At 43.7% G+C, this 22,781-nt stretch overlaps 1 protein-coding gene across 1 annotated transcript in view; it reads right to left on the bottom strand.

Annotated features, from left to right (window-relative positions):
* TTLL11 (tubulin tyrosine ligase like 11) overlaps nt 1-22,294 on the bottom strand; it is a 50,069-nt gene extending 27,775 nt beyond the window's left edge. The window contains 7 exon segments of the mRNA XM_075439545.1: nt 4,656-4,774; nt 5,307-5,402; nt 6,002-6,577; nt 13,123-13,256; nt 15,039-15,135; nt 21,822-22,238; nt 22,241-22,294. Coding sequence (XP_075295660.1) covers nt 4,656-4,774; nt 5,307-5,402; nt 6,002-6,577; nt 13,123-13,256; nt 15,039-15,135; nt 21,822-22,238; nt 22,241-22,294 — 1,493 coding nt within the window.
* Between the last annotated feature and the right edge of the window lie 487 nt (nt 22,295-22,781).

The raw sequence follows: 22,781 nt of genomic DNA on the forward strand, positions 1-22,781 counted from the left end.
ATAAATAAACAAACACTGAAGCTAAAACTTTATAAATATCAAAATTAGGCACAAAATACAGAAGTTTGCAAAGCCTTTTAAAAGGGATTTTCTGTTGGAGGCACAATATAAACAATGATTTGCATCAGTGATTATCTTAATTAAACTGCTGTCTACATAAGTAACGTTGATTTACTTTAAATGTTGTTCGGTGTCATTAGACCATTCATTTAATTCTGCAGATTTCCTCTAGCTGAAGCCTCCTCCCACCTTCCATAGGCTGTGAACACCGGCTCCGCTGCAAGCAGTAAATCCAGAACAAATGTCATACTAGACAAACTTTATACAAGTTTCTTTGTAGAAACATTGTGGACCACAGTCCAACCCCTTACCTACACTACTGCATGACATGGATTTCACTTTGAGTCGGGTGCAGCCAAGCTTTCTGACCATGTTGCCTATTACAAATTTGGAGAAAAACGCATACAGGGATCGCTTCCCAGTGCTACAAAGAGACATGAGCCACCGCTGCTCTACACGATGCTTTGACTATTTTAAGCAAAAAAACCCTACAGTCCTTCCCCCTCTTCTTTTTTTACATTAGATTTCTCACTTTAGGAGGAAAGCTCCCTCCTGATGATGCAGCGACCAGCTGGCTAATCTGGTGCTGAAGGTCTTCACTAGATCATGAATTCAAGCCAAAAGAGCTACCACTGCTGAAAACACGTAAGTTGGAAAAGCCACCACGATAATTCTAAGATCAGCAGTGACACATGTTCAGAACAGAAATCAAGATTCTGGCCACCACCACCCTCCTCTGAAGTCACTCCATAGTAATGCTAGAAGAAAGTAAGCTTTGTCTGATAACATTCAACAGATTTACAGAGAAGTTTTAAGCTCTGTCTTTCCAAGAGAACAGCTCAGCCGCAAATGACCGTGTTTGTTCCAGCACGTCATCCGTCGGGATGATTGCAATGACCTGCTCAAGCCTCAGAATCCATGAGAACAGTACTGCCACACAAACAAGAGCGAAGAGTTAGGATCTTCCGTGTTACTTTATTAAATGTTTTAATTTCTTAATTATGAGTGAAACTTCAGTTCCAAATTAAGGATGCCTAAGGATAATAGGACTAGTCTAGGAACCAAAGCTAGGGCAAAAAAGGCTCTGCGTTTTGGCTCCTGCAAAATTTCAGGGGGGGTGGAATAAGAAACCCTCTTTTCGTAACCTTGTATTGTTAGCTGGATTTTTTTTAAATAAATTTTTTTAAAGAAGAGCAAAAAGTGAAACAAAATACACAACGTAGTTGATCAGCTGCCTTCTTTAATTTCAGAGAGGGCTACCCAGGCTCTACTCGGTCAGGCAGAGCCAAGCACCACTCACCCTCTGGGTTACAGAACGGCTTGAAAACAGCCTAACGAAGCAGCCCGCCGCGCCGCTTTCAGCTGCTCCTCTGGAGAGGCTCCGAGCCGCTGACATACATCTTCACCCTGCAGAGCAGTACATGGCCCCAGACCTCTCCATTAAGAGTCACTTGGAAACGCTGCCGTCGTCGGACTTTGGCTACAACTGCGCTAACGCAGAGGATCTGGAAGCAGCAAGGAAATGAATGCAGCAAAGCAGGACATCAACCTTTGCAAGGATACCTGCGGCCTTCAGGATCTTCACGCGTGGAACAGGTCTTCTGTGTACCAGGTAGATGGGGTTTGTCCGGCAGGGCTGGCACGACGTCAGCGAGAAGCAGGCTCTGTGCAGTACCCACGCTGCTCGTCCCTCCCGAGAGCCTCACATGCGCCTGTGTCACTTTTAATTCTATTTTAATTCTTTATGTTCTTCACATCACAGAATAACACAAAGCCCTCCCTCATCTCCATAACAAAAGAGATTTCCTCTTCCGTTGGAAAATGAGATTTTCCTCAACACTGATAAAAAAAAAACAACTTTGCATGCATTTAAAGTTTCCGTTTAAACAGGTTATATGCACAAAATGTTAAGCACATACCACACTACTTAAATGGCCAGGACAAAGTCCTAAAACTAAGAAAAGATCAGACATACTGTGGACCAATAGCCACCAAGTATATTTAAGTACGTTCATTTGCACCTGTATCACTGCAGATTTTCAATTACTAAATTATTGGCAGTGCCAAGATAATTACTAGTGACTGGTGAATGTAAAGACTAGAATTGTGCTGGAAAAATAAGAGATGTATGGCACGCTAAACTGATCTTATTCAACTTCACTTATATTTCCATATTATACATCCCATGAAAGGAAGGACGAAAAAAGTAATCAAAACTCCATAAAGATGAAGAAAAATTAGACTAAAAGAAAATTCTGAGCTATTAATCTTTCCTGATAATGAAGTACTTCGGGATGACTTCTAAAACTCACTTTCATTTAGATGCTTCATTTATTTTAATCTGAGAGATAACTGGAGGGAAATCAAACCCGCCTCTACAGCAGAATATTTACCCGAGATGCAGCTCAGATTTCTCAGTATCTCCCGTGTGTTCAAAAACTCAGATATATATCGTTAAAACTTTACTTAAATTAATGTCCTTTACCTAATTAGCATCAAAACTAGAGTCTGCAATGTTTCCTGCTGGTCAGCTGTCAGAACAGGAATTCTTTCAGAATTTTTTTCTGTTAATAGGCCAAATTTTGCTCTCCCTGCTGCCAGGCACAATTAGACTAGCAGACGTATTACAGTGGATAGGTAACTACTGTTCAGCTTTCTATCCCCAGTCAATTATTTAGTTATTATCTTTGTCCTGCAAACAGAGGAATGATGCCATTTCTCTGCAGTTACTGGCAGAATCGTTTGGAGAGGGGACACGGGAGCACATGTTAGAACTGACTGCAATGCACTAAACCCAGTGAGGGGCAGGACACAGAGCCAAAGCATGGCAAGACCTTTGCTGCTGAAGATGCGGGAAGAGCAACTGGCGCCCAGGTCCTCTCTCGAATGCTTTTACTTTCATGCACATCTCCACAGTGATCAGGGCGAGCTCCTTCACTTCACGCTTACACTAAGACCATGTCTCTCTCTCTAGAAGTTCCACACACCACGCCCAGCTCAACAAAAAGCACTTGGAAGTAGAAGGGGTAAATCTCAGCTGAACGGGTGGGCGGTTGTCACCCGGGAGCTCCTGAACATCCACACAAAAAGGTATCACAGTGTTGCCCTTTGCAGCAAGAAGCAGGAAGAGGCGCAGGTATTCATCAACAAGATGCTCTGTAACCAGATTATCCTGAGAAAAAGCTGCATCACTGATCAATTCTTGCTGTGAAGAGCCAATGGTTTCTCCACCATCGGTTAATCCTGTTATAAATTATTTAGTACTCAAAACGCGTCAGAGAAGAATCCTCAGCTGAATGAGTGTTCCACATACACTAGGGTCCTCCACAATTTATTTCTAATTATCACTTGCCTTTTTTTTTGTATCTAATATGTAGTTAATGATTGCCTGACATAACTTCAGCATTAAAAAAAGACATGACTAGTTGCATAATTACAGGTTAAAAAATGATCTTTTTTCAGCTCCATGCACTGAAGTAATCTTAAGGGTGAAGGTTAAGTACAGGCAACACACAGCAGAGATTGCTTTGCAAGACATTCTGTATACTGACCACAGCAACCTCTCTGTGTCGCACTGCCCCTCAAAGAATAGTGTGATCTTATAATATTATTACACTAATATAGAACTTCAAGTATTATCAGTCATGTCTTGCTCACTGGACTCTGTCTACAACAGGACAGCAAATCTGCACTTGAAATCATTACATAACATTAATAACATATTGAAGATTGCCACTAAGTGCCAAGAGAAGAAGAAAATCGATATTCTAGTATGGAGGCAGGCCTATAAGCAAGAACTGCTAGGGACAAAACCCCAAAATCTCCCTTTCACGTCTCCAAGGAACTGCTTAAAACAAGGTGTTCCATCAAAACAGATGTTACTCCTCTCAGCCTGATCCCACCACAAGCATTGCTGTGCAAGCTGCTCCAGGCAGTTCCTCTCATTTCTAGATCATAGATTTAACGATGTTTATTATCATAGATCAAGGAAGCAATTTCTAAGTACAATATTCATACTTTTCAGCTCCAATGGGGTGATTCATTCAGAGTAATTTGTGACTTTCAAGCAAATCAATAGACAAATTTACATCTCACAATTGTTTGGAATAAAAAAAGAGGCCTCAAGTAAAAGTGCAAATGAGTTACTGTTCTGCACCAGTTCTGAATGAAAGATCCGGTATTCGAGGGGAACGGATAAAGCCTGGTCTGCTATCAGTTCACAGACCTTGTCAACTCCGTGAGCTGGAGCGCTTGCACAGCTCCTTCCACACCCCTGCCATTCCATCAGAACGCAGCAGAACGCAGCACGTGGTCGGTGCCGCGCTGGCAGAATGCCACTTGGTGGACTTGCTGCTACTAAACACAAAGTATAACGAATTGGGTTTTCCTCCTGAGCACTCTTTTCGTGCCATGCCACCAGTGAATATCCTGCAAGCTTTTTTGAAAGCGTTAACGCTGTGGATGCAAAAGCAGTCACACAGACAGCGGGGAACTCCTTGTCCTGGATAAACTAACAAAACTGGGAAAAAATATTTCACTTTTATAATCACTGCAAGGCACTGACGCAAAAAACCAAAGAAAGTCACCACACTTACTGGTTATCTTTTCTCTTTTTTTTCTGAGGGTCCACTAGACGAAGAGTGTCTCTGATTACAGCTACTTTCACTTCTTCATCAACAGGGCTGGGGACATTTTCAAATACTCCAGGAGAAAGCTTTAAGTTACAAATGGATACAATTATTCAGTATAGAACTAAGGATTATTTATTGCACATTGGCTCAAACTTCATGCATGTCATATGCTTTAAATACACAATGATAGATTATGAAAAAGTTCTTATAGGATACACAAATACCTTAACATTTTCAGTATGATATTATAACAATTTTTGGCAAGTTTCTCTAGTAAATTGAAATATTAAAAAAAGATTGTTGCCAATGTTACCAAATGTATTATGGATACAAACATGAAAAAAAATTATTAGCGATCTCCTAAACACAATTAAGTCCACTGCAGGGGACAATGAATAAATGTATTTATGACAAAGATGATGGAGGGCTTTCACAATTCCAATAAGTCATATTTCCAGTGTATAAGATTAGCAATGATTTCAAAGCAGAAAATTACAGAGAACCTTGGAGGTTTCATTTTAGCAGACAGCCTTCATCTTTCAAACAAGGAAAAAAACAGAAAACCAAACCTCAACAATTTCATTCCAATATCACTATCATGTTGAGAGGTCTTACCTCTTGCTCATGTTCTATTCTCATGCTGGGGTTTGCATTTACTTCTAGTAACATGGGCTTCAAGTTTTTCATCAGAAGAATGTCAAACCCTAAAATCTGTGCGTGACAAGCAATGTGTTACTTCAGTCCTGCTCACAGTGTTCTTCTAGAGAACGCAATGGTCATCCACATGCCAACATTCAGGAGGAAGAAACATTTCAGGGACAAAAGAGAGCTGAGAAACATGCTATATTGCTGAGTAATTACTAAACAACTTGTCTTTGATACTAATGGCTACTTTCACACTACCCCCATCTCCAAATACTGCATCTGTCAACATGGACGCCTATGACAAGTGGCTCTTAAAACTGCCATCGTCATGGCTGCGTTGGGAAGCTGCAAAGCTTCCTGGTTATAACATCTAGAGGACGGAAACTGGAGTGAGTACTGCTACTAATGATTGATACCCACGGAAAATTCTCCATACGTGTTCACGGCAAGTCACGACATGGGTCAAGAGACAGAGATCTGTAAGGTAAAGCTTGGGTGAGGGGAACCTAAGCTCTGAGCTCACGCAATGCTGTTCACTGGATGCACTACATCCATCCAGTGATCAGCAACAGAGCTAGATAAAGCTTCTAGAAAAGGAATTAAACATCCAGAAAATTAACCCATGCATAAAAGTAACTGCATTCCTGGCAGAAGTTCCAACCTACCTGAAAGCAAGTCGGGCCAGGCTTTCCTGCTGGTATGTCAGACTGATAGTAAACTTTCAGTTCGGGTGTTAGTGCAATAATTGTTTTAATCACCAGTGAAATTATATCTGACCACAGCTTTTTGACATCAGCTCCTCTGGAAGACAGTCTGCACAGAATGCTTGAGAAAGTCCTCTTGCTGCCAGTGTTTGCATTGTCAGAATGGATGAAATTCCCGCTATGGATATTTAGTGAATAGTTGGTTAAGTGCATAAAAACCTGGTGCAAATTTTTTAGCGTGGGTTCTTGATAGGGCTCTGTACAAAACCTAGAAAGTCCATCTTTGGCTATATAAATCTCTAAGGGTTCTAAAGATTTCAGTAAGACATAAAGACGAATATCAAATTTCAGTTTGTCAACAAGCAGTGGTTTGCAAATGTATTCCTGGACCACAGCTGGCCGGCTCTGGCTGCTCCCCGTCAGTCTGATGTCACTCGGGTCTTTAATGAGGTAGATTCCATCCCCCTGGCACCCTCCATCAGGTTTTACAATAAAAGTCGGCTTCCAGGACGGATCGCTGTCTTTCATCATACGCACCTAGAAGGAAAAGAATTACACTAAAAGACACTAACTGGGGCGGGGAAGAAGGGCTGATAGTACGAAAGCCAACAAATTGCATTCATCAGCAAAAATAAAGAAAAATAACATGATCACATCATTACAGTAGTAAACACTGTGCAAAAAAGGTTGAAGATAAACAGTGCTGACAAGCACAAAGAGAAACAAATAAGCATGAGTAGGGAGTCACTAGTGCAGATAAAGGTCATTTTATTTGACAAACCATCGTATAAATGATTCCAGGAACTTCTTTTTAATATTAAGTACCAATTTACAGAATGCTGTACATCTCATTAGGTCCATTTTATTAGACGCTAATGTATTTGAAACTGCAAAGTCAAACTTTCATGCTACATTTTGAGTAACTACTGACAAAGACAACCACTAACCTAAGGAAAGGCACCTTATTTACTGAGGTATGAATCCAGACAAACAAAACAGGAGAAGGAAAGATAAAGTAAAAATCTGGCACTATAATACCTTTTTCCACCACTGAAAACTTTTCACAATCAGATACCCAGTGTTACTAAAACTAGGGAATATTGAGCCATGTACAAATATTATACAAATACCACAAATTTAGCAATCAAAGCATAGAATTTATGCCTCAATTGCTACCTACTACCATTCTCCAAAATTAAGGTTTTTCTAGTTTACACCAGAACTCCCCACAGGCCTGGCATGCGGTTACTACCTTTCTATCCAATGCAAGATAAAGACAATTCTATCACAATATCAGCAACTCTTCTCAGCAGCTTTGGGTTGTTTTAGGAAGACCTGTTCATAGCACATGACAATTCGGATGCTTTCCTTAGACGGGAAATCAGGAAAGTGAGGCAAGTTGGGGGAGAGTTCGACAGCGTTTGGACAAACCTCCAAAGCACTGCGCCTGGCCTGCTGCTTCCCGCAGCCGGTGCGGATGCTCAGGGCGTGCTCAGCCGCTCCCCACCGCTGCGCCGGCTCCGTGTCAGACATGGTGCGCTCTAGCGTACGAGCTCGCGAACAGCGAACACCAACATCCACCAGCATAATGCATTTCAATATGCAAAAACGCTTAGAAAAGTCACTACGGAAGATATATTCCCCTTTTTCACAGGGAAATGCTTCTGGTTTGCAGACTTCTTAAAAAGCTACGTCAAATACTCTTTACCGCTAACAAATTCGATTAATAGAATCATTCCGGAAAACATTTTTTCCAAAAGACACATGTTGACAATTGAACTTGGTACGTATGAGGTGATGGGAGATGCCCCCACTACAAAGGAAATAGCAGGTAAGAAATTGTGACACCTGCTAACACTCTGTGAGCAGTGTACAAAGCTCAGCAAGACACAGAAACAGCAAGAAAAAGGAAAAGGGAGGGGGGGAAAAAAAAAAAAAGGAAAGGTTAGCAAACCAGTACCTTTCAGTATCAGCTGCTTTCCATTGTTTGTAGTGTCTTGCCACAAAAGATCTCAGTTTGTTAAAGTCACTGTTACTGCTTGGTAAGAATGTCGCTGGAGGACTATATGACCTATTCCTGTATTGTTTACAGCAGCCTGGACCTCGACACTCACGTATCCAGTCCTCTCGCTGCTTTGTAGATATCCACGAGTACAGTATGAGCCATTATACCCATAGCGTGAGGTTTTTTCCACAGTGCCCTAGATTCTCGGGGCGTGTAAGGGCAATGGTCTACCACAATTATGACAACAGTGATGGGGAAGTACCCGTGGTTTGCCAGACCCCAACTGTCCTGCAGAATCCCAGATGTGGCCTCAGTAAGATCAAGCACAAAACTGAATTATAGAGAATTACAGGATAATAGACAGGGGTCTGCATCATTATACAGAAAGGGAGAAGAATATAAAGAAAAATAAAAGTTCTAAAACTCGGATCTAGAACCAAATGTCTCAAATTCAAAAGGCAATTGAATCTGAATTTTTTTGCTCAGTTCCACTGCCATTTCCACATACTGACATTAGCAGCTTCATCTCTGGGGCATAAACAGGGCTTGGCACCGTAACAGACAACAGCCATCTCCAGAACCTAGCTTCTTGGAAGCGACAATAAATGTCTTTGGAGTTTTTGGTTTTAACAAACTAATGGGAGTTACAGGAAGAAGTAAAAACAAAAAAATTAAAAAACGAAAAAGGGAAACAGACATTTTTCTTTCCTAAAGAATCAGATCTCTTTATTTATGAGAAAATTAGATAAACCCACCTGGAACAGACTGCTAATAGTCAGCAGTCCAAAACATGATTATTGTAATAAGGTTGTTTTGGCCTTTGAACATGTTAAACTGGTACATTCGTTTAGCAGGGAATGTTTGGAGGCCAATGTCATTCCCAGCTGGATAAGGTGAGTCAGAATTCAACATGGCCCAATAGCCAACCGCTGGACTCCAATCTGCACTTTTGTAAACAGCTTATATTCACTCAAAACTCTCTCTCTCAAAAAAACAAAAAATGAAAATAATTAGGGAATCTTTTTACATCAGAGAAGCGAGCAATTACACCACCTAAATTGCCTACAAAGCTCACATTCCCAAGAAGAGACTAACACTAACTCAATGAAAGATCGTTCTTCAAAATAGGTCACTTTGAGGGATAAAATGCCACGATGGAGATCAGGCTCATATAAACGGCGTGTGGACAAACAGGTCCAAGTCGATCAGCAGGCCTAGATACACAAAGCAGGAAAGGAGGATTTATGCCCTAGTCTTTTTACCACTAAGGAATAACCTTCCCCTGACAGGACATTACTCTGCACACTAGAGGAGTCTCTCCGGTTCACCGCTGTTAAAGTCAGCATCCCAGAAAGGCATTTGGTTAATCCTACACCTCCATGACTAAACACACCTTACTATGAGTAGTTGTACACACGAAGTGCCAGTCGTGCCCTGCCAGGGCAGCAAGTAACGAAGAGCAGCTCTCTGCAAGCAGCCGGGGCAAGCTGCCTCCCGCGTCCGCTGTTCGTGCCTCGGGCTCCTGCTGCTCTGCTACAGCAGCACCTTTTCCAAACAGATCATGCTTTCTGGGGACTACTGCTACAGACACAACAGCAACCTGCTTTTGAAAGACTGCATTTTAACAATCATTGGTCTTACAGATCTCACACTTCACTCTTTCCATTTAGCTGGAAAGGAATTCATTTTCTCCATCATTTTCCAGTCCACCAACACTTGCACACGGCAGAGGAAGACAGGACGGTGGGGAAAGGGGAAATAGTAATCCAAAGTCTGTCTGGTTTTTAGCAGCTTGACTGTCTTGAAGATAGCAGATGGTTTCCTGATATTCAAGGAAATTTCTGACAGTCATCTTCAAATTCTCCACAATGCCCTCAACTATTTTCTTTCAAATTCTCAGTATGAGGAGGCTTGTCCAGACTTAGAAAAGTCAGTCATGTCGGAAAATTAGTTCACATGAAATGAGATATTTCTGTGTACTTAGCTTGACAGAAGGAAACTGTCTTCACAAACACGTTAACCATTTACAGCCACAGCAAGAGGAGAGTAGGGTGTCTAACTGTATGAAAATCCAACCCAGATGCAGGTTTGCCTTTCATGAGGAAACTCAGGCTGAATGAATATAGTGTTCTGGAAAAAAGGCATATCATGGGCTGTAACATTTGACAGCACAAAGACTAGAATATTCATGTCTCTGCCTAAGAGGTATCCAAAAGCTGAAAACCTGATTAAACCACCAAAAATACGCTGTGCTGGAAATCAGACTGTCCAAATTAGATTCTTATTAAAAATTAATCATACTAGGTCTATTCATCACCCTCACAGACAACACAAAGAAGGCAGTATGAGAGCAATGAAGGGCCTGGTTTGAATCCCAAGCTAGTTAGTTTTCAGAAACTGGCATTTCCTATCAGAAATACATTCTAACACACAGATTCCAACCGATTCTTCTCCTTTAGTGCAGGGGGGATCACCATCACACCTAAGAGATTTGCTTATCTGTAATTCATCTTCCGTTATGGTGACATGTTAGTATAGAAAGTTTAAGAAGGTAAAAAAATACATTAATATTGAAAATATCTAAATATATATTTACTTAGTAAAATGAAGTTTTAAGCCCTTGTTAAAAATACCTCTCACCATTTCATTTCAATACAAACAACACAAAGGGAACTACCATTTTGTTGGTACTTCCCAGTATGAAACTCCTCTACATCAAACTCAAGAGTGAGGCTTTCTCATCAATTGCTGGCTTTTAAAGCACAGAACATAAATATTAGATTAGCTGTAGTGTTTGCTACCTGATTTAGGTAAAGGGGAAAGTGGGAAAAGCTGACAGCATTTGATTTAGTTATTGATACAAATGTATGATAAAAGTTCACAGTCACGTCTACAGAAGCAAGGCACAATAACAATATTTGAGAGAGAAATTATTTTGAAATGTTATAGTGCTTCAGGAGGAGACATTCATTTAAATTCAAGGAGTTTCTTCTTTCAGCAGCCGTTTCCACTACAAGCAGAATCTCAGAGGTGTTCATTTCTCAGTCCAGCGCTTTGCGACAAAATCCTCTACTACAAATGACAGCAAATCATCTTCTCAAGCCTAACCTATACCTACTCTGCCACAGAATTTGTGACCTTTGGTAATTAACTATGCCCTAAAGGACCTGAATACTAATAATAGCAAAGGTGCAGTGAGACAGGTTTCAGCACAACTCATCTAGAGCCACACACTGCGTAGCTGCAGCCCATGACAATACAGCTTCACTCCCAGAAGTACTGGAGGTGGCTAAATCCTCTTTTGCTCACAGAAATGTACACGTGGCATTTAAATATTCAAGTGTGTGCCTGTTCCTACAGGGGTACATCTACCACGCAGGCACCACACATGCTGTACTGCACCTTTTTTGTGAACAAGCTGGAAATGAAGTCCCAGAGAGCTGACATTTTCAGCAGCACTAGGGTCCCTCGGTTGTAAAGCGAACATAAACCACATACACACAAATAAACACCACAGAAGACTGGAGAGCTCCCACTGAGGACGCGTGAAACTGCAAGCGAAAAGCATTCTGAACCAGTTACGGTTCACGGTGGATTCGGAATTTTTTTGGTTTGTGTTTTTTTTTTGTTTTGCAGGGGTTATATTACAAACTTGTGTTAAGTAGAACATAAATTCTTACAACACAAAATACAATGTTTGATAACACGAACTACGCTTTTCTCAAACACAGATGGAAGAACATATGCAAAGGAAACTCCTAGGAGTGTGTTACTGGACATCTGTTATTCTTGGAACAAAAACCGCACCGCTTTCCCTCCAGTAACGGCTCAAGTCTTTATTCGCAGTGCCACCTGCTGCCAGCACGCCGGGCTGTGCCTTCACCCCATCCACAGAGCCCACAGCTACGCGCTGCCCGCATCACCAGCGCCTCCGCTGCGCGCATCACCAGCGCCTCCGCTGCCCGCTTCCCCGGCGCCCCCGCCGCCCGCTTCCCCGCTGCCCGCTTCCCCAGAGCCCCCGCTGCCCCCGCCGCCTGCTTCCCCGGCGCCTCCGCCCCGCCACGGGCAGGGCTCCCAGGAGAGGCCTCGCCAGCACCCCGCTGCACCATCCCAGAAGTCTACGTCCAAGTTATCTGCGCTCATCTACCTGGCCCAGCTCAACTGATTGGATCATTTACACTCCTTTTACAAACTGGTCTTACATCGAAAGCAAGAAGGCTGAAGTACTACTGGGATTTTATTCATTTTCACTGTTACTAACAGTGCCGTGGCAGCGACCCAGCACACTTGTAGAGTATATATTAAAAGATGTTCATGGATTTAATTGGATTGCGGATATGGTAATTATCTAAAAAGTAACACATAGCACAGAAGTCTTTTAAAGTCCATACCTTTTTCCCTCTCACTTTTCCAAGCAGAGGATACTGCAGAATACAAGAATGCACTTGGCAAGTCAGACAGGGTTAAAGCAAACACATACAATATTTTTAAAAATATTTGTAATCACAGAACTAAACACCACCACACAGCATCACCTTTTAAAAAAAAAAAAAAAGCTGAAAGAATGGCATTGTATTACATTCTGAATATTTAAACAAAGCAACAGTCTGAGAAGAGATTCAAACAAGCAGTTATTCAGGAAGATATCAGCATATTTAACAACGCACACTACAAAATGCTGTTTCAAAGGATTCGGACAGAACAGGTAAGATGGACTAAAAAGACTTCAGTGACCATGAACCTGGTGAAGTACCACGCTCCACAGCACTGGAACTTCCTCAGCCCTTTTAAACTCAGTAAAATATGCACGGAAAGGGCTTATGGTTCTACCATGTTTAATTTTCAGACACCTCTTCTGGCACTGCAGAGAAATGCAATTGTTTCTAAATTTATTCTAGAAAGTAACAAACAAAAGCAGCTCATCCAGACTACGTCTGATCTCAGGTAAATTGAAACAGATGTCATCCACAGCACCCAAGTATGATTTTTAAATAATCTGGTAGGTATGAAAAACTAAAGAACAACACAGCAACAATATCCAACAAGTTCTGCTATTCTGAGAGTAAACGTAATCTACCTCATCCACAAAGAGGGGAAATTCTTCTGGCAGAATCCAGGATCGAGGATAGAAGTTGTACTCAAGAGGAAAGAGATCTTGCATTGTTCGCACCGCCCGACTCAGTGTAATCTTACGTACCATCTCCGTCATGCCTGGGAATATAACAGACAATGTCTAAAAGCAATGAAGAATCTGCAACTAAGTCTCATCCTAAAAGTAAATTGTTGTATTGTTACTCACAGTATTGGTAAGCACTCTGGTCACTGCTTCCAATAAAGCTGAAAATATTTTAAAATCTGACAAAATATCCGTAGCCTGCCCCTGACATATTTCACATTGTATGTATTACTGTATCATATTAGAAAAAAAATAATTAGTTACCCTAAACACAGCTCAGAATAACAGAGGGAAATTTTTAGTCCAATAGTAACTACTGGCTTTGCCATAACCCAAAATTATTGCCCTAGCCTGCTATCATCCCAGGAATAGGTAAAAATGTGATTTAAAGATAATCAACCACTTTGGCTGACTTTGCATTCGTTCAAGTGACTACATCAGAAAGAAAAGGTTATTTCGCGAGCAGCCAAACTCCGCTGCTTCCCTGCAGCTTTGAATCTCGTGCTTGGATCACGCCACGTCCAGGTCCGTGCGAGCTCTGGCAGAAGCTTTTCCCAAGGTCGGGGCACTAGGAGTTACTCTCATGTTGTTTATATGCTTTCAGGTACTACAGCTTACGAGGTTCACGCTGCAGCTTCCTTCTCAGTGAGAACAGCATCTGTGGACTTCTGTCCTCCATGGTCAGCGAATTTCCACAAGACCTACAGGGGTTCAGTAGTCTGACTGCAAACCTCTGACGAGCACCGCTAATTTTGGCCAGGAATTTCCAAAGGTACAAGGAGGACAGCAAGTAACACGTTTGCTGAAGTCTTATTTCCACCAGGAACATGACTAAAAAGCTGTTTTCATGGAAAAGCTTCTATCTTTCTGAGGACCAACCCTTTCAGATTCTTCGAATCTCTCATAAGTAACTAAGAGAGGTATCAAGACCTCTTCTTCAAGAGAAAGAAATCAGTAAAACCCAGCATGAAGTTAGCGCGATGTTCCTGGAAATCAGGTCTAATTCTGCAGGACTCTGTGGTTTCGACTGCGGCGCAGGCCACCCACTCACCACGCAGGAGGGTAACACTCATCTAACACAGATTTCAACCACCAGAAAACTACACCATCCGGTACCTGAATGTGAACTTCCCACAGCCAGGAGAAAGTTGGGGTAAATAAAGCACAAAGTTTGCTATCTGAGGGTTCTTACTTTCACAGCTTACCAGCAGCAGCAATAAATCTGAAGTGAAGAGCTTAGATAAGTCAATACCTAAGCTCTTAGCTCTTATTTAGAGAGATCTCAACAGGGATTAAACGAGAAAAAAAGGAAGCTTAGAAAAGTAGAAGAGTCATCATAAGATGAGGGCTGACATGAACTCTTCAATATTAAAAAATCCATTCGAGGAGCTCTGCTTCGAGCTCCTCCCTGGGATAGCCCAGAGTATGGAACAAAGCAGATTCTTTCCACTTTCAATCAAAACCAAATCCTAAGACACAGCACTGTTATCAGTGCTAGATAACATACAATAATTGCACACTTCACTTAAATTATAGCCTAACACTCTATTTTTCCTAAATTCACACACATGTAGTATTCTTATCATCAAAAACACTTTCTCCAGAACAAATCTCAGTTCAGACGTTGCTTGAAACGCCCATTCTGATATTCTTACCCCCCAAGCAGGAATCACCTACTAAAAACAATAATATGCTAAAAATACTATCAGCTGATTGGGCAGATGATTCATATTAACAGAAAACAGTAAATCACAGAAACAGTTAAAATAATTGTGTTGTTAAACCACTCGTTTAAACTAGAAACAGAAGTAAGGTACCTGGAAACTTGTTGACTTGACCTGAGAATATGTCGTTATCACGAAAGGACACCCCGTGCCAATAGATATCGCACGGCAAGCGTCTGCCCAAAGGGAACTGGAAAAGAGACAGGAGACAGGTTCTGAAGCAGCCTGGCAACACCCATTCTTTCCTTACTTTTCTAAATGCTCATATTAGGCATAAACCATTCAAAAACAGTCTTCTGACTGTCCGAAGAATACACGCCCTACAGTTTGGTTCCCAAACTAAGAACATTTTATCAGTTCAAGCGGTAAGGTTCAAGACATTAACAAACTGGGAAAGGCTTCTAGAAACTAAAAACAAATGACTGCGAGGCATGATCTGCACTGAGAAACTCCGAGCTTGTTATCCACCACAATTAAGGCATGACTCATTTCTAATTTAAAATAGGATTACAGGGAATAAAATTTCATTAAGCAGCACTTAATTCCGGCACATGAAGGCACAGCAAGTGCTACAGCTGGGAAGCAAACAAACTCTGACAATGTTTTGGCTTGGGTTTTTTTTCTTCCTCCCCAGTTTAAGGGGTGATAAGCAACCATCAAAGGAAAAAAGCACCAGAGGTGATGAGGAATTGGCACTACTGGCAGTTACTACATCAACTCCTATTCTTAAAAAAGCCACCATTTGACGCTGAGGCTCCGTACCCCGCGCTCCCCCCCCCCGCAGCTTGGTACCCCAGACCCCCTTCCCGGCTGGCGCCCGTGCCCGCGCTGGCCCTTCCCCTGGCCATGCGGCATCTCCGCGGGCGCCCCGGCCAGCATGGGTGGGAAACGCCTCTGCTCCCCAGGGCTTGATTTCAGGGAATACACGTCGGTAGCAATACTGTTGTAAATGAATAGTAAGCTGTAACTGCAAAGCACTTTCTGAGCAAGCTGATTTACACTGGTGTCCAAGCTGCAGTAAAATTAAAATGGATATTCAAAGCAAAATATTTAAGTGACATAACTGTATTATTCATTTTTATATATTCAGTTATAAGTATTAATTTATACAGTATTGATTCCTTTCTGGTACTAATAGCCTGTATTTAAAAGAAAAGCTTATAATTTCATTGTTTGTTGAGCTTGTATATTGAAACTATTAAGGACTAAGGCAATTATTTCAACAATATTAGGCATTCCGACAACTTAAGAGCTTGTTTTCCCATTCACAAGAGATTTTACCATAAATTGGAATACCATGCAGGATTCTGTTACCGGAGATCAACCATTTTTAAACAGTCTGAAGAGCTCTGAGAGAGCGCTGCCAACGACTGATAGCAACAGTTTCTAATAGTAGTAAAGTGGTATAAAAAAAAAAATAAAAGCTACCAGCAGTAAGAACAAAAGCCCTACAAATTAGCAGTATCAACAAAACTGAAAAAGATACTGTTAAAAAGCAAACATTTTTAATCTGTGTTATAATAATAATTACTTTTGTGTAAAAATGGTACTCTTCTTTCCCACACTTGTTCTCTTAGACACGGTCCCTTTTATCAATCCAAAAAAAACCATTTTTATCTGCAACTGCATGTAGGTGCTGTTAATTACACAACATAGGCAATATGTTCACAGGAACCTCTTCTATTTTTAGGTTATATCTTTTTTCAAATAAATACGCTATACTTCTGACCACTGCATTTTTAGGACACGTGGATGAAATATCTACCACCCTCCTCACCCAAAGACTTCAGGACCATTTACTTCTTGAAAGCACCACAGCATGCTGCAAAAACTACTTGTTCCAAATGTCATTTTTCTTGCTTTAAAACATTCCTTTAAGCACTGGATTTTTTTTTCAATATGACAGAAAAAAAGAATCTCATAAAGCTTTTGAGTGAACTACTTTATTTGCTACTTTAATTAAAATTCCAGTTTCCTCAGTAAATAGCCTTGAAAAATTAATTTAAAATGCTAATTGAGCAATATATCCTTTCTGTTTCCGTACTCCGAGGGATGAGATACCCAATTTAATGGAGCCAGCGGATTCTCCACTTATTTCATTATTATTCAGCCTGCAAAACCTGTTTTTGTACAAGTGAAAATTAATTCTGTTAGGCTCTGAAAGACAATCAGCGGCCTTCACCTCTCTCCACAGGTGTATCCAGAATACAGATGCAGTGTTCAGTCTCAGAGCGCCCTTCCCACTAAAACCTGAGCAACTTATTTATTTATTAAATGAAATTCAAGTGAAAGGAATGAAATTTGCATTTATATAACACCTTTCATCTACAGAGGGTATCCAAGCACTTTACAAACACCGCACAGAAATCATTTCACAACAGACGAAGCGCGAGCAGCTCCGGAGTGGAAAATGGAAGCGCTGCACCCCCACATCAGCGATTCCGAGAGCACGGCAACTTCCCCGCTCCTGAGAAATCAGGATTATTTGGATCTATCCAACAACGGGATCAAACTCACCTCCTGAATGAGCCGGGAAGGATTCTTTCTCATCCACGCTATCCTTTTACATAAGAGTGGTGTTTGGAAAGGACCAGACACGTTCGATTCTTTGCCTCCCTCCGGCAGTGCCAAGCAGATCGAAATGAAAATGGTAGCAGGGGCCTTTCCGCCACCTCCCCAGCTCCGGGCGCAGGGGACTAGCTCAAAGCAAGGTCGACACGTGAAGCAGCCTCTGTTCTCATACACCTTCTGTCTGCAGCTCCCTGGTGCCAGCCGGTGCCGAAGCCAAGGGGCTCCCAGCCCGGGGTCTCGGAGCCGCGGGGGGACGCCGGCTGCAAGCACGACCCAGCCGTCCCGGCCACCGCGTGCCGGACGCCCGAGAGCCTGGCCCTCGCATCAGGCACTGCAAACAGCTGTCAGGTTGCAATCAATTCACTAACTCTTCGAAGGATTTATTTTAAATCTTTTTTTATTCAGAAAGAATAAAAAAAAAACCGAACAGGAGGCACAAAGAATAGAACTGTTTTCACAACTTTGACGCTATCAGTAATCGATCACAGTCAAACTGGTCTGACAGGTCACTTCTACCTTTCGACGGGAGGCCAATAATTTAAATTGTCTCACGGGTCACGTCAGTCTGTTCCATCATGTTTCATGACAAGCTAAATGACTCTTGTCTTCTAGTCAGCTTTCCCTAGCATAAAATTTCAACCTATTTCTACGCCTCCGTGCAGCTACTGAACAGCGAGACAAATGAAACGCTTAATGCTGGGATATTTGATGCCCGAGACATCTGCTGCTTCCATTTTCCTGGTAATTGAAAGCTAGCCAAAGAAATAATTTATTAGGTGATGAATAAACGCAGGATGCAAGCTCAATTTGTGCCCATTATTTCATTTGGCATATCATGTTCATTTAAAGAATCTGACACACTAAATCAGATCGCCCAATCTAGTGACGGGAGTAATTGCTTCACTGCCACGCACATTAAAATTCCGCAATGCCTTGAAAGCGTCCACCCCTGTGCCTTACCCCAGACAGGGCTGTCATGGTTGATAATTTAATTTAGTCACAATTCCCACAACTAAAAGAAAAAACCACAAAGGCGGTTTTTCTGTCTTTTGCTTCCGATAACAGAATCTCAATAGTCAAAATGCTCGTTGGAACTCTCTCACCTCTTCCTCCTGTGCTAGTGTCATAGAATAAACTGTGCACCAGTATTAGCCATGTTTCCTTTTTTTTGTCTTTTAGTGTATGATAATTTACTAAAATGAACTACTACCATGCAGACAACTCTGTAATCACACAGTGCATTATGTCTTACTTCTACAAACTACCAGTGAGCATCTTGCAGTGCCAGATTATTGCCAAAACAAAACTCTTCCAACAAGTCAGGGTAACTACAGCAAGACTTCAGAACACACAATTTACAATAAAAAACAAAGCAAAACAAAAGCCTATGTAACACTGCAGTAATGCCATCCCCTAGACAGCCAAAGTTATCGATAAAAAGGAGCCCACTTTAAAGAGCCTGTCATAAAGTCTCTCACCCAACGAAGTATTCAGGCCAACACATCCAGCAGCAAGCACAGAGCAGAACAGCAGCAAAGCAAAAGCAGCAATGGGAGAAAGTGTAAAAGTAGTGAGGGACAAGGATCAAACACACTAAATCAAAGCCCAAGATTCAATCACATTCAAAAGTGTTATGCAAGGGCCAACAGTAGAACACCCGCCCCTAAAACATCAGTATTTAAATATATGCATTTCATTACCACTTCTAAGATTTATTTACATCATTTTTATGGATCCTGCAAGAAACAACGTATGTGTTCCCTCTGCTGGTCCTGCTGCAACAGTGACACTACTTCCACGATAGCTGTTCAGCAAATACTTCAGTGCTATTTTTCTAAACATTTGAAAGGGGAAGCTTTCAAAATCATATGCATCTTGATTCAAAGATTTTTCCTTGAATTCCTCTTCTTAATGTTGTTTATTTTTCTCTTCAAATCTAGATAAGATCTTGCTTACTGATCCCGTGTCTACTGAAGTCTGCTCTGCTAGCCTGAAGTCAACAGTTTGTCTTACTCCCATCCTAGAAGACTTTCAGCTTCTTAGTTTCCCCAGTGCAAACAGTACTAGTTAAGAGTCATAGCTAACACTGGCTCCCCTTTCAACACTTGTTCCACCTTCAAGATGTAGGGAAAAAAAAAAAGAGAGAAAACTGATTTGACCCATATACATTGATAAAATACTTTATTAACAATACATAGTGTTACATTCACATAGTAATCTCCTTACTATAATAAGCTGAAAAATTTAGAGAAATACATTACAGTGACTTGCGTACACAGAATTAATTCCTAGCCACCTAGATGGTACAGTCAAACGGCACAAAATTCCGTATTTGGACTCTTCTTTATTAAGAGTATGAAGTGGCCAGAAGGGGAAGCAACAGACTAAATGAAAAATACCAACTGAACTAATGGATGGAGCAGGAAGGATACTGAGGGAGACAGAAAGCAAAGAAAGATGAAGCAAAGCCAAAAGCGGTTGCGGGACGCAGAGCAGGAAGGAGAGCACTGACAATGCAGGGCAGATATTCCAGAGAGGAACAAGGCCATGTGAAACAAGTCAATTTGTAGGACAGAATACCAAGCGCAGAGAATCCAGGGGACAAGACACACAAAACAATAAGAGCTCAGGAAACAGAAAAGACAAAATTAGCCAGTAAATATGGCTCATTACCTACGTAATCTGCGAGGCTAACTTAACTCCTCGACTCAGTAACACTCACTGGAATGGCACCAGGCACTCTGAACATAAAACTTAGCCATAAGAACGGAAAAATTGAGTGTGAGGTCCCCCTTGCTCTGTTTGTCACCGAGTAAAACACAGAGCAAGGCTGCCGAGAAGTTTTAATGTCACACCTCTGGTATTTCATTGCTATTTTGCCATAAAAGTGGGAGTTGAGCACTGGAGCTTTCGTGCAATGAGATTTTGAAATTCTCCCACTGGATTTAAATAACAAAAATGTTGAAATAAAATTTTTATAAAAAGACAGAGAATGAGAAAGAATTACTCTTCCTGGCAAGAAGTGTGTATGTCTTCGGGGTATTAGGTATTTAAGACATTATGACTAAACACAGGTAATATTTATTGTCACTCAATCCTCCAGAAAATAATTTTGTAGCATTTAACTCACAGGTTAGAAACAACACAGAGTCTACTGTCTACTCCAAGTCCATACAAATTTTGTTAAAAAAGCATCAGCACAGAAATATTTGCATCCTGTGAGCGGGCATCCCAACGGCAGCTTTGTAAAGTGGAGCAGGAGCCACAGGTCAGCTGCTGAACCTGAGCTCCACAGTTCGTCCTCAGGTTTTACCCTTCCACTTCACGTCCCCTCCAGCTTCCCTCTCCCAAACGGGTTCCAATTACCCTTTTTCTTACAGACGTTCCTCGAAAAGCTCTTAGAAGCCACCACAACTTCTATAAAGCCATTTATAAAGTTATTATGGAAAGAAACCTTTACGATCTGAGAACAATTTGGCATCTATAAGAAGTATACATTAGAAATCTCTTCAGGATTCAAAGAAGGAGCTCCAACGTGACGCTTTTGTGCCAGCCCCCATATTGCCCCGACTCCAGTTCAGCAGAACCAGGCAGACGCTGAACTCGTCCCACAGCACAGAGAAAACGCAGGACTCGAGCTGCCGGAAAAGCGCGCCAGAACATTCCCCTGCTACACATGATACTGAAGGCCCTAACGAAGCGTACGTGACAGGCTAGAGCTAAACAGCCCCAGCTAACAGGCTGCAGCCCGTTACGCGTGCTCTGTCAGGGGCTGCAGCGTGATTTCATTCACACACAACGCTCTCCGGGTGCCTCCGAGCCAACCCGCGACGCGGAGCTCTGCCCTCGGATCAGAGCTGCCCGCCAGGTCCCGCCGCTTTGCCCGCTGTCACCAGCGCTATTCCACGCACCCACACTGCGAGGGAAGGGTGGAAGGACAGAAACGCAGACGGACACAAGGCGCCAAGCACTCCTACACAGCGCAGGCTTCTCTCTTGCCCTTCGCAGGGCTCGGTTTCGGCCCTGAAGCGCAGTACCCGACCGCCCCTGGTCTGGCTCGCGTAACTGGCGATGGCCTCCCGGGCACGAACGGGGCCGCCTCCGGACGTGCCCCCTCACCACACACCGCCCCGGGGCCGCGGCACCGGCCGGGACGAGCCCGCGGCCGCCCGCTTCGGGCAGGCCGGGGCAGGAGGGGGAAGGGGAAGCGCTCTGCCAGAGGCAGCCCCCGAGGCACCGGAGCCGGGGGGCAGGCGGGAAGGGGAAGGCGGCCCCGGCGCTCCCGCGGCCCGGGCCGGAACTCACCTCCCGCCAGCGGAGCTGCCGCAGGCTGATCTTCAGCGCCTCCAGCGAGGTCTTGGCCTTGGAGCTGTCCACCGTGACGCGGGGCCGCCGGGCGCCGCGGGCCCCCTCCTCCCCGCCGCGCCGGCCCGCCGCCCGCCGCCCCCTGCCCCCCAGGCCCTCAGCGCCGGCACCGCGGCCAGCCCGCTCCCGCCCGGCCCCGGCGGGCTGGCCGCCCTGCGGCTCCTGGGCGGGGAGGGCCGGGGACCCCGGGGGCTCCTCCGCCTCCCGGGCCGGGGCGCAGCCCGGCGGCGGGGCCCCGGCCGGCTCCATCCCGCGGCGCTGCCTGGGCCCGGCCGCCGCCCCCGCTCCCCGCCCGTTGCCATGAGAGCGGAGCGGCGGACGGGGCGCGCGAGGGGCCAATCCCCGCCAGGCGGAGACTGCCTCCCGCTCGCCCCTCCCCGCCGGCAATGACGTCCTGTGGCCGCCTCGGCCATTTTGGGAGCGGGCAGGGCCGCCCAACCCCTTCCGGGGAGGCCATTTCGGGGCGCGGGGCGGGGCCAGGCGGGGCGGCCATCTTGGAAGCGGGCGGCGCCAGGCGGGAAATCGGCGACGCGGGGCGTCGCCGCCTCAGGCCGTTGGCCTGGATCCGTGGCTGCAGCCGCTGCCTTCGCGGCGAAAGCCCCGCCCGCGTGGCTTGGGAATTACGATCCGTTCCTCATGGCGTGGCGGAGCGGTTGCCCTGCGAGGCAGGGGGGCCTGGTGCCGTTACTGCGAGACAAAGCCCCGCTTCTCTGCCTCAGGCCTCACCACGGCGCAGCGCCGGAGTTACCTCACCCTTCTCCAGGAACGACCGCCTTGATGTCCTGGGCTAACGTCCACTGCGTTGTTATCATAGAGGCCCTGACATAACTGAAGGAGCTAGTGTTTTGTATAAAGGCCTTTGTGCAATTAGAATAATGGGAGTTTGTTGGTTTTACTTAG

The sequence above is a fragment of the Opisthocomus hoazin genome, chromosome 19 (genome assembly GCF_030867145.1).
Source record: "Opisthocomus hoazin isolate bOpiHoa1 chromosome 19, bOpiHoa1.hap1, whole genome shotgun sequence".
Classification (NCBI taxonomy): Eukaryota; Metazoa; Chordata; class Aves; order Opisthocomiformes; family Opisthocomidae; genus Opisthocomus; species Opisthocomus hoazin.